Below are 13,529 nucleotides of genomic sequence, written 5' to 3'. Positions count from 1 at the left end.
ACAAAGCCATTACATAGGTATTACAGCAAAAACTCATGTCCTTCTGACGACGCCTACAAAATGTTTCAAAGAATGAGTGTGTGCGCGCACAGACAGACAAAGATTGTTGTAAGAAAGTGGTTGGCCAATTGCCTGCGAAGTAGATCCAAATGTTCCAAATGTCCAAATTCAAATTAACTTATTTGTTAATTAAAAGTAAATGGACATTTAAAACACCTCAAGCCTGATAAAACTGATATGCTTATTAGTTGGGGAAGGGGAATGATATCTAATTATATTAATCTTTTGTCGTTTTTTTAACTAGAACAGGACAAACACACTTTGCTTTGGGTTAACCCCCCTCCGGATTCACAGAGAAAATGATGAGAAAGATTGGGAGGCATGTGACTCGGTAATGAGGCAGGTCAAGCTCACAGTGGCCAGCAGATCACAGCGGCTGATCAGCTGACTGTCGGCATGCTGGGAGAGACTGATGAAACACAACACCAGGACTGCAGGTAGTGGAGCATAAAGGACATTTTATTGTACCCAGTACAGATGGTCATCGAGTCAGCAGTGTAAGATACACATTGTGGAGGAAGAGAGGGATCGAAGCCTATACAAGTGCAGACGATCCCTCTGTTTGAGCTCGACCAGATGCTAAGTTCCTCTCATAAAAACAATAAAAGACATAGCTAGAGAAACTGCAACCCAACACAGCGGACATTGGTTGAACTAAGACCTTTGCGTGCAAGCGCTTGCCATAGTAAAGATAGCAGTTCCCTCGTCCATCCTGCAAAACCAAGTACAGTGGTCTCGCGTGGAAACCATCAGCGAGACGAGCATCACAGGGATCCAGAATTGGGTTTCTTGTATAAAGGTACCGAAGTAGGCAGAACTATACAGCTTATACATTAAAATCAAAACAGATGCAGACTTATAGCAAAAATATATATTTTATATAAGTTTGTCTATTTTACCATTTAGAAACAATGTTTAATGTGAAACAGAAACAAAAGCAAAATCAAAACAAAGCAGAAACGTCACAAATGTCTTCTTTGTCTAAAAAGAGTAAAGCGATATGTTAGTGGACAACGCAGTCTCTGTTGAGGATATCATGCAAAAGACAAGCAAAGGTCTCCTGTCAACAACATGGGATTGTTAGAAAGGAAGAAAGATGTCAAATTTCATTCACTTTCTGTCATTTTGCATGCAAGGCCTCGATGCTCCTGCCATCCTGGGGCATCGGAGGAACAAGTACACTGCAGAGAAAACATTAAATACCCAATAGAAATGAAACAAAAGAAGGAACAATGCAACCATTTCATATACACAATGTTTAACAATGTAGAAATCCATTATGGGCTCTGGGAAAATATGTACTAATCTATCCCTTTTGACACGGTGAAAAAGGAGTGCTTATTGTTTGGAGATTGTGCCCGATAAGGGAAAACAAAGGACTTGAACAGAGTGTGGAGTTGACACTTTGAAAAGGAGCGTTAGCTTTTAGCAGGGGAGTGCAGCAAGTAAAGTGGTTCTCTGGAGGCCGGTCCACGTTTACCAACCGCTATCTCCCTACCATCAGGAATCCCCCAGTCACTGGGCGTAGGTTCTCAGCCATGGTTTATATTCATAGACAGAAAAAAATGAAAAATAATAATACACGGAATACCTTGGAATATCTACAGAGGAGTAACAGCAGAATTTAATTATGGTGGTTTATTCTTTTATGTAATTCTTTTCATTAAATTAAAGCCCTTTTAAAATGTATTTTTATTCCAGAGGGGTTCTCGAGAACTGAGGGAATAATAAAAAAAAAGGCATATATAGAACAGTGCTGTTTTTTTGATGATCTTTTTTTCAGAATTAAAAACTTGAAATGTTCCACTATAGGTTATTTGATTCTCTTTAGAAAAGATTGTCACAAAGTCTGAATTGCAACAACTCTTGCACAGGAGTCAGTTCTTTTTGCAATGTTGCGTGACAACTCGGCTTGCTTCCATTTGGGTCTCCATAGTAACAGCCGGCCCCTCCCCTCTTTCCCTAGGGAGTGATAACAGGGGGCAGAACCGCTGGAGTCCAATCTGCCCCTCACCTCTTTCAACACCACCTAGCTTCCTCACTCTCCTCACTTGCCAGTGCAAGACTTCAACTGTGCATTCATTTTTTTTGTTCCTTCTTGTTTTCCGGGGAGTGTGGCGAGTTTTAAATCAGGCAGTCCAGCAACAAGAAGTGTGTGTCGATGGCAAAAAAAAAAAGAAGAAGGGGGAGGTGATCTTGGTTTCCAACCCTGGGTTACTGGAGCAGGCCCCTTAAGACTCAAGGGCTTTTCTGGGTGCACGTTAGGTTGAGAGAGAGTGTGTGGGTGTGTGTGTTTATGGATGATGCCTGTGACGTCATGTGCGTCATTGGAGCCACTGTGGCGTTTAGTAGCCGTAGCTGTCGGGGAAAGGCAGGCCGGCCGTGCACTGCTCGGCGGTGTCCAACAGATAGGGGGTGTTCTCGTCGTAGTGGCTGAGCGGCAGCGTCTCGTCCTCCGTGCCGGGCAGGCTGTCGGGGTCCCCCTTCAGGCTGGGCCTCTGGTTGTCGGGGAAGGCCATGGAGAACAGAGCCTCTGGGTCGCACACAAACTTGTAGACATACCTCTCGCCAGCCACCTGGAGATGAGACAACGAGAGAGGGTTAGACGCCCGGGTCATGGATCATATTTCATGAGCACAACATGAAACATGCAGAAGCTTTGTAAAAAGTTTCTTGTAATACTTGTAAGAATTTTGGGAATCAAAACAATTTACCATGGTTCAGAAACACCATTGTCGTGTGGGCATTAGGGGGAGTTATTGTAATGGTTTGGGACAGGGGAAACTAGTCAAAAGCCTAGACTCCCGAACATAAAATACCTAACATGTGTTTACTAACAGGAGGGAAACGGCCTACTATCGCTTGACGTGCTTTATAATCAAATTAATTCTAATTCAAATAAACTACTTAGGCTGATTATGATTCAAGGAGGAAATAATAAAGGGGCTGAACCTGCCTTTACCTTCTGCATGATGCCCTTCTCGTAGTAGTAGCGCAGGGAGCGGCTCAGCTTGTCGTAGTTCATGGCTGGCCTGTTCTTCTGGATGCCCCAGCGACGGGCCACCTGGGGTCAGAGGAGGACACACCGTTAGGTTCTAATAGCGGGCAAGGAGGTCATCAACACAGCTCACGTGATGCCGAGCAGGTGGTGGGATTAAGCAGGCCACGTCGGGTGAGAGGGGTGAGGGGGGGGGTTTGCTCACCTCCTCAGGCTCGATGAGCTTGAACTCCATGCCGCGGCCCGTCCAGGCGATGAAGTGGCCGTTGGCGGGGTCGTCGAGCAGGGTGACCAGGAACTGCCAGAGCTGCAGGGAGCCGCGGCGCTGGTACGGCGGCCCGTCGCGGTACACCAACGGCTCCTGCTTTACTTTACCTATGATCAGAGCGAGCAGGAGACAGGAGGAGAGGGAGAGAGAGAGAGACAGCCAGATGGAGTTGGAGAAAAAGAGGTGTCAGTGAGCACTGTTCCCTGCCACAGCCACACTGTGGTGAGACATTCCTGGCAGCATGCGACTGTGAAGTGGCCCGCCTGCTCATTCTGCACAGCCGTGCCACTGCCATTCAGTCAAAGGACCCTTCTCTTCTTCCAATGCGCAATCTTATTGACTTGGGCCTCATTTTACTTCTATGCAGCATATTAGCAAACTGAAACGAGGACAAAAGTCGGATTGCATTTTTATTTTATTCCGCAATGTGACATTCACTTTGGTTTAAATCTCACCTTCCAGTCTCTCCGGTACAACGCAGGCATCGTCAAAGTAAAGGTGAGGTTCTCTGTCGAAGGAGAAGCCTGTGGTCGGAAAAGAAGCAAAAGTAAAGAAACAAAATTAAAGAAGAGCAATACATGGAAGAACGGCAGCTTGTGGGAAACGGGCCCTCGATTTTATCCCCTTCCGGGGCTCTATTAGAACAATCCAATAAAAAAGCGTTAAATCCTAGCAAACATCCCAGTAGTAGCAAACAATTATTTTTGTTACTATTACATGCATCTGGGAAGTGGACAGAAGCATGCTAATATTTTGGTTGCATTCCAGGTGGCATCATTTAAAGGCTGCTGACCTCCTGTTCTTCCATGTACTTTCACTGATTTAAAATGTCAAGTGGTTTGGGTGGATGCGTCAGGGCTGGACTAAGCCATTTAGATAACCTTGTTGTGTATGTGCAAGCCTAGACAGTTAGTGGACTGTATGAGCAGATCCTCTCAGATCCTTACCTTCATGGTTGATTTGGTAGAAACCTGGTCTTCCGAAGGACGACTGACAGTTAGGCACTTCTGTAACACAAAGAGGAGGGGTTGGTTTAGAGCAGGAGCCATAGCCAAACTCAATGCCATATTGTATTCCAAGCACGTCAACATCCGCCTCACGTCCGACACCAAAACATTTGTGACATTTTTTACACCTGCCTCTGCACAGGCTTAAGTAAAGAGGCTTTGATGTCCCCCACTGCGCATTGGCAGTTCTTGTTTGCACTAGAGACATCGGGTCTGAGAGGCGATATTGATGCAAGTGGTGACCATCAGAAACCCTCGGCACATGGCGGTAACCATAGAAACACTGGCGGGTCCTTTCGACTTGCCTACTGTCCACCCCCATCTGCGGCTTCTTACACAACTGGCCATGACGCAACAGCTGGGCCAAAAAATGCTTACCCTACACCCACGCATGGAGACCGACACACACAGAGGCCCTTTGGGACTGGAGAGAGCCCTGCCCTGTATCACTTGCGTGTCCACGGAGAACAAATAAATAGGATTAGTAGCAGGGTCGCTGTATTAACTCTCATTGACAATCAAGTTAGGCCTGTCCCCCGCAGGGGCAGACATCTGTCTTATGTTTGCTGTGTCACTGCGGATCCTCATTATTCTGCTTCCTGTCTACTGATAAGAAAACCAGAGATCAATCAAGACCAAGTGTTTCCTCTACTGGCTGTCCCCATTTATTCTTAAGAAGCAGCGTACTCTTAAGGGAATAACAGCAGCAGGATCTTGCCTTTCCAGTTCCTTATAAATGCTGAGAAGACAAAAGGAATACTAAACTTTGTGGAAATGTAACCGCTCATGTTTTTGGCACTGCGCTATTGCCAACACAGTAGTTCATGGTGGTCATTTACATCTACCGGCCACCGGGAGAGCCTGGCAGTGACGTTGGCATCTCAAGGCCATACAAAGCTAAGAGGATTTATCATTGCATCACTGGCTGGCTTGCTTGCTTGTTCCGCATGGAATGGCAGTGAAAAGCACTGAGACAGAAGGGATGAAACAGTTTAGGAGCACGTTGGTGTAAATGTGGAGGAGGACGTGGGCAATGAGGAAGAACAACAGCTGGCGGTGTGGGCGACAGATAAATAAATAAATAAAAGATGAACCACAGCAATTGCATATGGACATTTGTAGTTCATACCACATAAGCGCAGCACAGTTGATGGTTCCAACCATGCTGGAAGAAGGATTTTTAATGGAAGAAGGCATTCTAGCACCTTCTGCTAAAGTGAGCCGTGTATTACGACCCTAGAAACGTACAGTCAAACTCCAATCGCTTGACTGTATAGCATCACTCTAAGCCCTTTGTGGCCAGTGACCTAGATCTATTTCAAGGTAGGTACATTGAAGACGTGTCTCCTAACCTGGCTGGCTGACCCACTTACTTTTTGCCCTTGGAGGCTTAAGCTGATATAGGAGGAGACCCACTTCTACTTGCCGTGGATGGAGGGGGTGGGGTGGGGCTGGGAAGATGAGGACCTTTAGCGTGGTTGTTTGTGCGTGCCTGGAGATCTTCTACCCTCTAAACCTCACATACATGCGTCATAGGCAAAACAAACAGGGCCTGGAACATTCCACCCACCCTGCCTGAAAGCGTACACACACCTGGACCCTCGGTGGGTATCCTTTGATCTGTATCCACTAGTAAACAGCTACGCACATTACTAAATCCACTGCATGCCGAGCACTCTTAACTGTGACAACTCACCAGAATCAAAGCAGAAGTCACGAGGCTCCTGTTTGATGGCCATGGGATGGAAGGCCGCCTGAGGTTGTCCCTGCGGGGGCCCCGGGGGGCCCATGGAGGGGACTCCTTGTTCTGCGTATCGCGCGTCCATCAGTTCTTGCTTGAAGCCCTGGGGAGGCACGGCGACCAGGGGCTCCGACATCTGGCGGTGGTAAGGGGGCCGCCCGTCGCGGGCCACTCTGTTGGTGCTGCTGCTGGTTGAGGCGCTGGCGGGCTGGGGCAGGAACTGGGAGCACTGCTGGCTCTCTGACGGGGGGAACGGGAGGCATGGCTCCGACATCTGCCTCTGGAACCTGGGGCAGAGCAAGACGTAACCGAAGGTGATGAGGTTATTCGTTTTGACAGCGACCAAAGAGATCATTTTCATGCATATCAAGGGGGGCCACATGCATGTCTATTTCTGCCACCGGTCTTACAAATGCATTGGACGACACTGGAACCCTTACTACTTCTTGCTTGAACGGTAGAGAAGTCCAACTGATCAAAAGGCATCCTACTTTCTAAAAACAAAACCAACCAACTATAACTGTATGGGATATTAAAGGCTGGTTTCAGATGTACAGTCTTGGCGCATCAATTAGGGCACATTGGTTTGCATATAGACTGACATTTGAGTTGCTGATGAAATGTACTGCAACCCACAGCACTCAAAAGATAATGGGAGCACAGCTCGCAGAGTGAGCAGCATGAGGGCTGGGAGCTTGTGCAACGGGAGAAGGTGTTTCGACAGAAGGAAGGCTTTCCAACAGCTCTCAGATATTCAGCGGCCATCCATATGAGGAGCTGTCACATTGCTAGCACCAACCCAATCCATAACCCGGTCTGTTACCACCCTCTACATCCCAAACCGCCTCACCCCCAATATCAGCATTAGCGAAAGCTATTAAAGTGGTAACACAACCCCACTGAGCTTCTCCCATTAGCAATGGAAAAGTACATTTACAGCAGTGTAACACACACAGGGTTAAGAGTTAAATATATCTGCGGTCTTCTCTTCAGCCGTACATGTTTTTTTTTCAGCTAATAGCATAGCAAGGACAGAAAGCCATCCCTTCACCCCAGCGGCTTACCTGTGCTCGGGGCTGAAGCTGTTGGCATCCTGGCTGTGGGGCGGGCAGGGCACAGCGAACGGCGGGCTTTGGCCGTGGAGCTGCTGCGGCCGCTGGTTGTGAGCGCCGTGGTTCGCCGCGAGGGGCTGCTGCTGCACCTGCAGGCCGGGATGCTGCCTGGACTGAGTCTGACCCTGGGGTGTCCGTGGGTGTGAGGGGGAGGCTTGCTCGCTTAGGGGATGTGCCCCCGTGTTGCCGGCGGGGCCACAGGGAGAGACTGGCGTGGAGGGGGGAGTTAATGGCTTGAACCCCGGGGTGGGCTTCCGGTCGTAGGCACTGCAGAGGGGGGGACAAGCATAAGACACTTAAAACATTGTCTGATGAGAAGGGATTGATAAGCATGCCGTACAGTGGTGTTGGCTGCAAATGTCTTGCGAATCGAAGCGGTACGATCAAGATCGAAGCACAAGGCTACCTGTAGCTGTAAAGGCACTTCTCTCCGTAGGGCATGGGACTCCTGTCCTGGCGACAGGGAGAGAGTTCTCTGGAGGGAGTCAGCTCTCGTTTGATCTTGGCCGGAGGCGGGCCATGAAACATCACTGAACAGGAGGAGAGCAGAGACAAAAGCACATGAGCCATGCTGCAGATATCCCCCACTAATCGAATCCATAAACAGAAAGTGCAGCAGTTATCTTAACCACATTTCAAATTGGTAGATAGATAAACGGACGTATGGACAGTGTCTGCGTATTCCCAGGACTGACAGAGCCACTTAGAAGCCATTTATCACAGGCCTTAATGACGGTTGACAGAGGGATCTGAAAACCGCCATCTATCCACCATTACTGGCCAGCAAAGCGCTGTATACACACACATACACGCATGCACAAACAGGACTATCAAAGCCCTCTTCGCTGATACCATTACTGGGAGGCCAGTCAATACCCATGAATCAGTGTGGTGTAATTCAATGATTGTGAATGATTTTCTTCCCTGGCAGTGTAACCATTAGACACTGGCTGGAGCGCAGCGCGTATCGGCTGCAGTTTCCTGGGCGCCACATAATGGCAAGGCAGAAACTTGATCCTCAGGCACAAAGGCGCAGCAGCCAAATACATCACCTTGGGTGCTGATGGACTTATGGAAAGCTAACAATGGGCACGTGAGCTCCCCCCGTGCACCCCACGTGGTGAGATACCGCAAAATACTGGGCCCCGTGTTTTTCTTTGCAACGCTGCCCGGCCGTATTGTGTGTTCCACAGCCAGGTTTCCCTGAACATTTCTTTCAGAACTTTTCCGTCTTAATGAGATATGGTTAATAATAAATATTGTGAAAAATATCTGAGCGCCAAGTGGCCTGATTCAACACAGTGGGGGTATATGATCAGCAGTTCGAATTCAAAAGTTGTTTTTGTCTTTTGGTTCTGATCGCTAGCTAAAACCCAAGCTCACCAACAAACGCAGCCTTGGCCCAGCTTATAAAGAAATACAGAAGTTGCCAGACGGTTGCAAGAAATTCTTCTATTCATTCCAGGCCTAGTTAAAAGGGGAACTCTGGGGGCAGATGGAGAAAGCTAACTAGCAGGGTACAGTGGGGGAAAGGGAATGCCCCCACCGTCATGTGACGTCCTGCTGACTGCAAGGGCAATGCAGTCAGTGCTGGGAGCTGGGACCACTGAATAGGCAGCCTGTGTGAGAGGCTGGCCCCATGCCTGTCCATAGCAGTCTCTGCCAATTGCACATCGCACACACTCAAAGTACAAGGTCAAGGGCTATATGGCTGAGACACTTGACTGTGAACAGAGCATAGCCGGCCTTACGAAAGGGCCCTCGCTGGGCTTGGGCTATACGGAATGTACTGTACATGTCAAAGCCTAAACCACAATAATATATTGCATAGCTACAGGCGAGCCAGTGGTCACTCTGACGCCCACAGTTGCTTTAAAAAAAGGCCAGGACAAAAGACAGCCGCGGACCACGCCCTGCCTCTACCTCCCCCTCCTTCTCCTCCCAGACACAAATATAAACAAACTGGGGCAATGGAACCGGGGCAGAGCAGTGAGGGGAGGGACGCTTGAAGAGCTCCATTGAACATAATTCTAATATTTTCTTTGGCATCTCTGCCAAAACGTTAAGTGCAGAGACAAATGAAAGCTAGAGCTTGGTGTTGGGGGGGGGGGGGACGATGGGATAGCTGCACCAGAGTACAGTGTCAGGAGGTAGCTCTCATACAGCTCCTATCCTCTGTGATATAGGGGGAAGGGGAGGGGGGGTGAGGTGAGGTGAGTTGAGGAACCCACCACTTCACCTCCCCACCCTGGTCTGGTGGAATCCAGCCCGCACCAGTGACTGGGTCTGAGTGCGGGAGAGTGTGAAATCAGATTAGTACATGGGCTCATGTGATTCCCCGTGCCAATCGGATGATTAAACTCAAAAAAGGAGATGAGGACCGGGGAGAGGGAGATAGAATTTGTGTGAAAAAAAAAAAAGTATTTGAAGGCACACAAAGACTTCCTGGAGGCCAGCCAAACAAGGCCTCAAAAGTAGCCGAGAATCTGCCAAGGAAAGCTGTGTTAAAGGAACAGTCCAACCCACCAGAAACTATATCCACACGTTGTTCGCCATTGAAGGGGGAGACTCTAAAAGGGTGTAGTCGCGTGCCGCACGCACATGCACACACGGCGTGAATAATAGAAGGTCTGATACTCACAGCTATCTGACTGGAAATCTGGGACAAACTGTTCGTCATCAGGCACATGTGCTGTGGAGATATGGGAAAATGTCAAACATACAAGAGAGCAGAAAAACAGATCGAGCTTCCCTGCTGGGTCCCTCGAGCTGTCAATCTTCCACTGACATTTTTATGCGTCAAGAAAATAAAAGATGAGGGAATACACAAAGGGCCTGTGTAAAATTTAAATAATTCATTTTTTCCAGACTAGAAAATGTCTCAGTGTTTTGGTTGTAATCAGTAAAAGCAATAATAGTCGGACATAGTTATAAATCACTATAAAAAATATCTAATACTAGAGAAAACTGAACCTAGGTCCACGGGGTAGAAAGCCTGCAGGAGTTCTTGGTCAGCAAGTTCCTATTTACAGAACTTTGTTCAACTTGCGCCAGTTACTAAGAAATATTTACCATTCTGCCCTCAAGTTAATCTTTAGCCACTCATGTTTCCAAATGTCACCCCATTTGCCATTATATATGGTATAAAAAAAAACATTACCCCCTCGGCTACCAGGGATAAAATAGCTTATTCGAGAGAAATACAGTAATTCACCAAGCAGGCTGACCCATTCTCTACTGAACCACAAACAATACACACAACGCACCTTCAGCAATCCAGATCTCTTGCAACTGACAGAGGTCTTGGAAGAGTTCTAGGGGGGAATATCAAAAGAGAACAAAACGTGAATTACAGTTTATGTACTAGTACTTGCATGCACTCAACCATGTTGACCACTGGAACCCCCCCCATTTAGCATGAAGTCTTATTACAAGTTGCTGCAAGATAATTACAACTCGCGCCCACATCGGAAGCTTTCCAAAATGTTGAAATCAACACCATGGCAACGCTGAACTCCCCTTACAAAAAATGCCCTTGTATGGGGGTGGGGTTTGGATACAACCAATTACCTTCTGTGTCCAGGGCGAGCTCACTGTCAACAAACTTCCTCTTTCTGTCATTGAAGGGTCTGGCGTAAGACGGTTCCTCAGAGTGAGACTTGTGCTGTGGCGAGGGAGAGGGCGACAGCATGTTTACCAAACAGAACGATTCCAGGGAGAACATCCCAAATCAACCCATGCGTGACAGGACTAGGCTAATCATCATAGACATTCAGCGGACAAGAATATGCTCTTGAAGAGGGCTTGTTGCTGGACCAGCATGGCCATGATGCAGTCTGTCTATTTACATCTACATTATGTTAGAGTGTAGTGGGTGGGGCTGCCTTGGGTCCACTTACGTTGGGTGGGACCATTAATGGTACTTGCTGATCATAGAATCCGTCCATGTTATCTGGGTCTAAAGGGGTTCCCAGTTCCAGGGGGGCTTGGGGGGGGGGGGGGGGGGGGGGTGTTTTCGCTTTAAAGCGACAGCACCTGGCTCACCTCTCCTCGATCCGTTTAACTTTGGACAAAAGATAGGGGGGAGAAAAACAAGAGTAAGAAACGGAATTGAATTATCCATTTTTTTAAATTAAATTAAGAGACGGAATATATAATGATTATGTTTTGAAGAACATGGTCATAGAAAAGAGAAGACATGTTAAAACTTTATTTATGAAGAGAAAGCTGAAACTTTTTCTTTAACTTTAATAAATTAAAAAGTTTTATGGCGGTTTACATCCTTGTAAATACACTGTTTTTGTGTGACGAATTCTATGGCTTATATAATCAATCCCAGCCATCTGTGAACCGCGATTAAAGGTTTAAACATAATCAGCTTAATAAACTTAAAAGGAATAGTATCGTTATTACGAGACGGCTTGCGTTGTCTTGCGTCCTGTTCAACACATAAAAAAATAGGCCTACACTATTAAGCAAACAGTAGGCCTAATAGGCTACTGTTATCCAGCAACTTTGCCCTCCCCAATAGAGATGCAGATTATTGTTTTACAGCATGAATTATGTTACATTTAAAACAAATTCATATAGATATTTAAATGAATAAAATACAATTTAACATTCACATCTACACCAGTGCCAATTGCATTCAAACCCCATCGCTCGACTGATGCGACTCCCTCCCTTCAATTATCTATTTTAATGGATGACGAATAAAAAGGTTGTTTCTAGACAATCATTAAAGGTGTCAGGCAGACCCATTTTTGCAACGACCAGGGAAATAAGTTTTCTTCCTGGTGATGTTTAAAAAGCATTCGTGCGTGTTTTTCCTGGGACAGGCTAATAACGAATTTAAGACTCGGCGTGTAATTATTAAACTTGTTGAATAGGCCGCCTTATTTAGAGCAAAGTCTTTGTAACTTACGGCTTTCCAGTGAGAGGCCCAAGTAGACTACATTTAAAATGACTACTTGACCTAGGCCTCAATTAAAAAAGTTTTCGTTCCTTGAGAATGGGGGGCCGAGGCTGGGGATGAACCCCCCCACCCCCCGCCTGATATCCTACACCCCTCCCCCCGTTTCCCCTCCCAACGCGGCCCCTTGTTTTTCTCAATGAAGTGAAACTTGATCCGTGTGGAACACAGGAGGGAAAAAAACTGACCCTCCATTCATAAAAATCACAGTCGCCCGACCGCGGCGATCACCAAAACGCTAACATCAATACACAGAGACGTGGGCTACCGAATACGGTTTGATTACTTTAGAAGTATTACGCACAACGTTTACTGAGCAAGATGTTAACATGCAAATAATATCCCATATGTAAATAGCGCAGGCTATTTGGCGTCACACGCAATTTCTTCCAAAACAGATCTGCGTCTGCAACTGCTGGTTTTCGGAAATTTAGAAGCAAATAACTGCAAACGCTAGCGCTAGCATAAACTCGGCGTCTTACCTTAGATGTAAGTGTTTATCCAAAATTGAACGTATGCCGTTTAAATATCCACAATTTAACCGAGAACTGTATGCGCGCAAAACTGATGTATTCCCTCCGACTCACAGAACTTGACTGAGCTTTTGGGTAATGGCAGGGTTGATTTTCCCCTGGGCTCAAGCGTTGCGCACATACATGCGCTCATTGGTGGAACAACAGTGTCTTTCAATGTGACAGCCAATCGCATCCCTTCGTAATGAATTATGCATCGCCTACCTCTGAACCTATCACAGGGCAGCAACAGTTTTTTTTTTATGAATGGCTTGATTTCATTCACATTTTTCTATCGTCACAGCCGACATAATTTAAAGGGCACGCGACAAAAACGCGAAGTGCCACAGAAATTAAGACGGATCTGAAATCTCTTGTGGAATCACATTGTAAACTCTCAAAGAAATTATTTTAAGAAAATGAAAACTTAGGAACAGTAGTTAAATAAACACTAGCAATAATAAAACGTACATATAATAGAATGTGTTATAAAATGTTTTATTTCATAACGTTGCCTGTACATAACAAAAAGAAAAAAAATGAAAACAGTAAAAATCCCGTTTACTGCCTTCTTTCTTCAACAACCAAAATGAAACATAGGCTATTCGATGATCTAAGACAAACAATGATTAGGTTTTATAGCTAGGTGAGAGAGAGAGAGAGCGAGTGAGTGAGTGAGTGAGAGAGAGAGAGAGAGAGAGAGAGAGAGAGAGAGAGAGAGAGAGAGAGAGAGAGAGAGAGAGAGAGAGAGAGAGAGAGAGAGAGAGAGAGTGTGTGTGTGTGTGTGTGTGTGTGTGTGTGTGTGTGTATGTGTGAGATGTGTGTTAGCGTGTGTGTGATGGAAGGGGTGTAACAACCA

General features: G+C 46.5%; 1 protein-coding gene across 1 annotated transcript; it reads right to left on the bottom strand.

Moving 5' to 3' along the window:
- Positions 1-508: 508 nt before the first annotated feature.
- Positions 509-12,736, bottom strand: etv5a (ETS variant transcription factor 5a). The gene is made up of 13 exons (XM_079731303.1): positions 12,641-12,736; positions 11,086-11,249; positions 10,757-10,850; positions 10,453-10,500; positions 9,828-9,878; positions 7,593-7,716; positions 7,139-7,453; positions 6,030-6,361; positions 4,274-4,333; positions 3,782-3,850; positions 3,264-3,433; positions 3,023-3,124; positions 509-2,636 (listed from the first exon to the last, which is right to left on the bottom strand). Exons 2-13 carry the CDS (start codon positions 11,131-11,133, stop codon positions 2,406-2,408), a joined length of 1,644 nt encoding a protein of 547 aa, XP_079587429.1. The 5' UTR covers positions 11,134-11,249; positions 12,641-12,736; the 3' UTR covers positions 509-2,405.
- Positions 12,737-13,529: the final 793 nt, after the last annotated feature.

This window comes from Pollachius pollachius (genome assembly GCF_949987615.1).
Source record: "Pollachius pollachius genome assembly, chromosome: 3".
Lineage (NCBI taxonomy): Eukaryota > Metazoa > Chordata > Actinopteri > Gadiformes > Gadidae > Pollachius > Pollachius pollachius.
This window is presented reverse-complemented; position numbering and strand designations above follow the sequence as displayed.

Excerpts from the sequence above, each read along its gene's own strand:
- etv5a (XM_079731303.1), bottom strand. The coding sequence starts at position 11,133 with ATGGACGGATTCTATGATCAGCAAGTACCATTAATGGTCCCACCCAAC. Across the intron at positions 10,501-10,756 it reads GCTCGCCCTGGACACAGAAG|AACTCTTCCAAGACCTCTGT; the intron begins GTAATTGGTTGT and ends ATTCCCCCCTAG. Across the intron at positions 9,879-10,452 it reads AGAGATCTGGATTGCTGAAG|CACATGTGCCTGATGACGAA; the intron begins GTGCGTTGTGTG and ends ATATCTCCACAG.